This window comes from Panulirus ornatus, chromosome 29, assembly GCF_036320965.1.
Source record: "Panulirus ornatus isolate Po-2019 chromosome 29, ASM3632096v1, whole genome shotgun sequence".
Lineage (NCBI taxonomy): Eukaryota > Metazoa > Arthropoda > Malacostraca > Decapoda > Palinuridae > Panulirus > Panulirus ornatus.
In genome coordinates this window covers 112,781-113,620 of record NC_092252.1, presented here as the reverse complement: position 1 = coordinate 113,620, position 840 = coordinate 112,781, and the positions used below count along the sequence as shown (strand labels likewise).

Sequence of the window (840 nt, the reverse complement as noted above, 5' to 3'; positions counted from 1 at the left end):
TCTGTCAGGTCTGCCATTGGTGCTTCAAACAGTGTCTTCAAACTTATATCCATCTCGTTCCCTGACATAATTGTGCAATATGCAGCATGCCTTTATTATATTTTCAGCGAAAAGCATTTCAACATTGAGGGGCCTATGGAATATACGCCACTTGTTGGCCAGTATACCGAACGTGCATTCGATATACTGACGTGCTCTTGACAATCTGTAATTGAAGATCTTTTTCTTGTATGTCAGATGCTTTCCACTATAGGGCCTCATGATGTGCTTCATTATTCCAAAGGCCTCATCTCCAACAATAACATGTGGTAAGCATGTTGTGTTGTTGCTGAAAATAGGCTTTGCATCTGGTAGGTTCATAGTATTTTCCATAAGTTTCTTGTAAAGCATTGAATTATGGAATACTGCTGGTACAATGTTACGTACATCCCATGGGACAGCCTGTCCTCTATAACAGGGTGAATCCAGTGCTGTCTTCTCTTTCTGCGACGTTCTTGTCGCCGATGCAAGAGCCAGAGACATGCTGCCTCCTCTACGTCCATGTTGATACTATACAGTGGCAGGACTCCTGCCCAGCTGATCAGTGTCGCGGCTCCCGCCTGGTGAAACTGCCTCCTCCGTTCACATTAGCGGTTGGAACCGCCGCGAATCCGCCGCGGGTCAAACCGCTAGTGTGAATCAGGCCTTAGGTTAGGTTTAACTCGGAGAAAGGTTAGGGGATTTGTCACGCCTATTGATGGCAAAAGCCCCAACATAGTCGACATGTAGATTAAGAGTTGTGTATTTCGCCACTGTAACTGGACCTCCTACGCCGGCATCGAAAGTGAGAGTGAGGAGGAG

At 46.3% G+C, this 840-nt stretch overlaps 1 protein-coding gene across 1 annotated transcript; it reads right to left on the bottom strand.

The window, feature by feature from the left end:
• Positions 1–24: 24 nt before the first annotated feature.
• On the bottom strand, positions 25–522 carry LOC139757978 (uncharacterized). Its single transcript, XM_071678915.1, has one exon. The coding sequence runs from the start codon at positions 520–522 to the stop codon at positions 25–27; it is 498 nt and encodes a 165-aa protein (XP_071535016.1).
• Between the last annotated feature and the right edge of the window lie 318 nt (positions 523–840).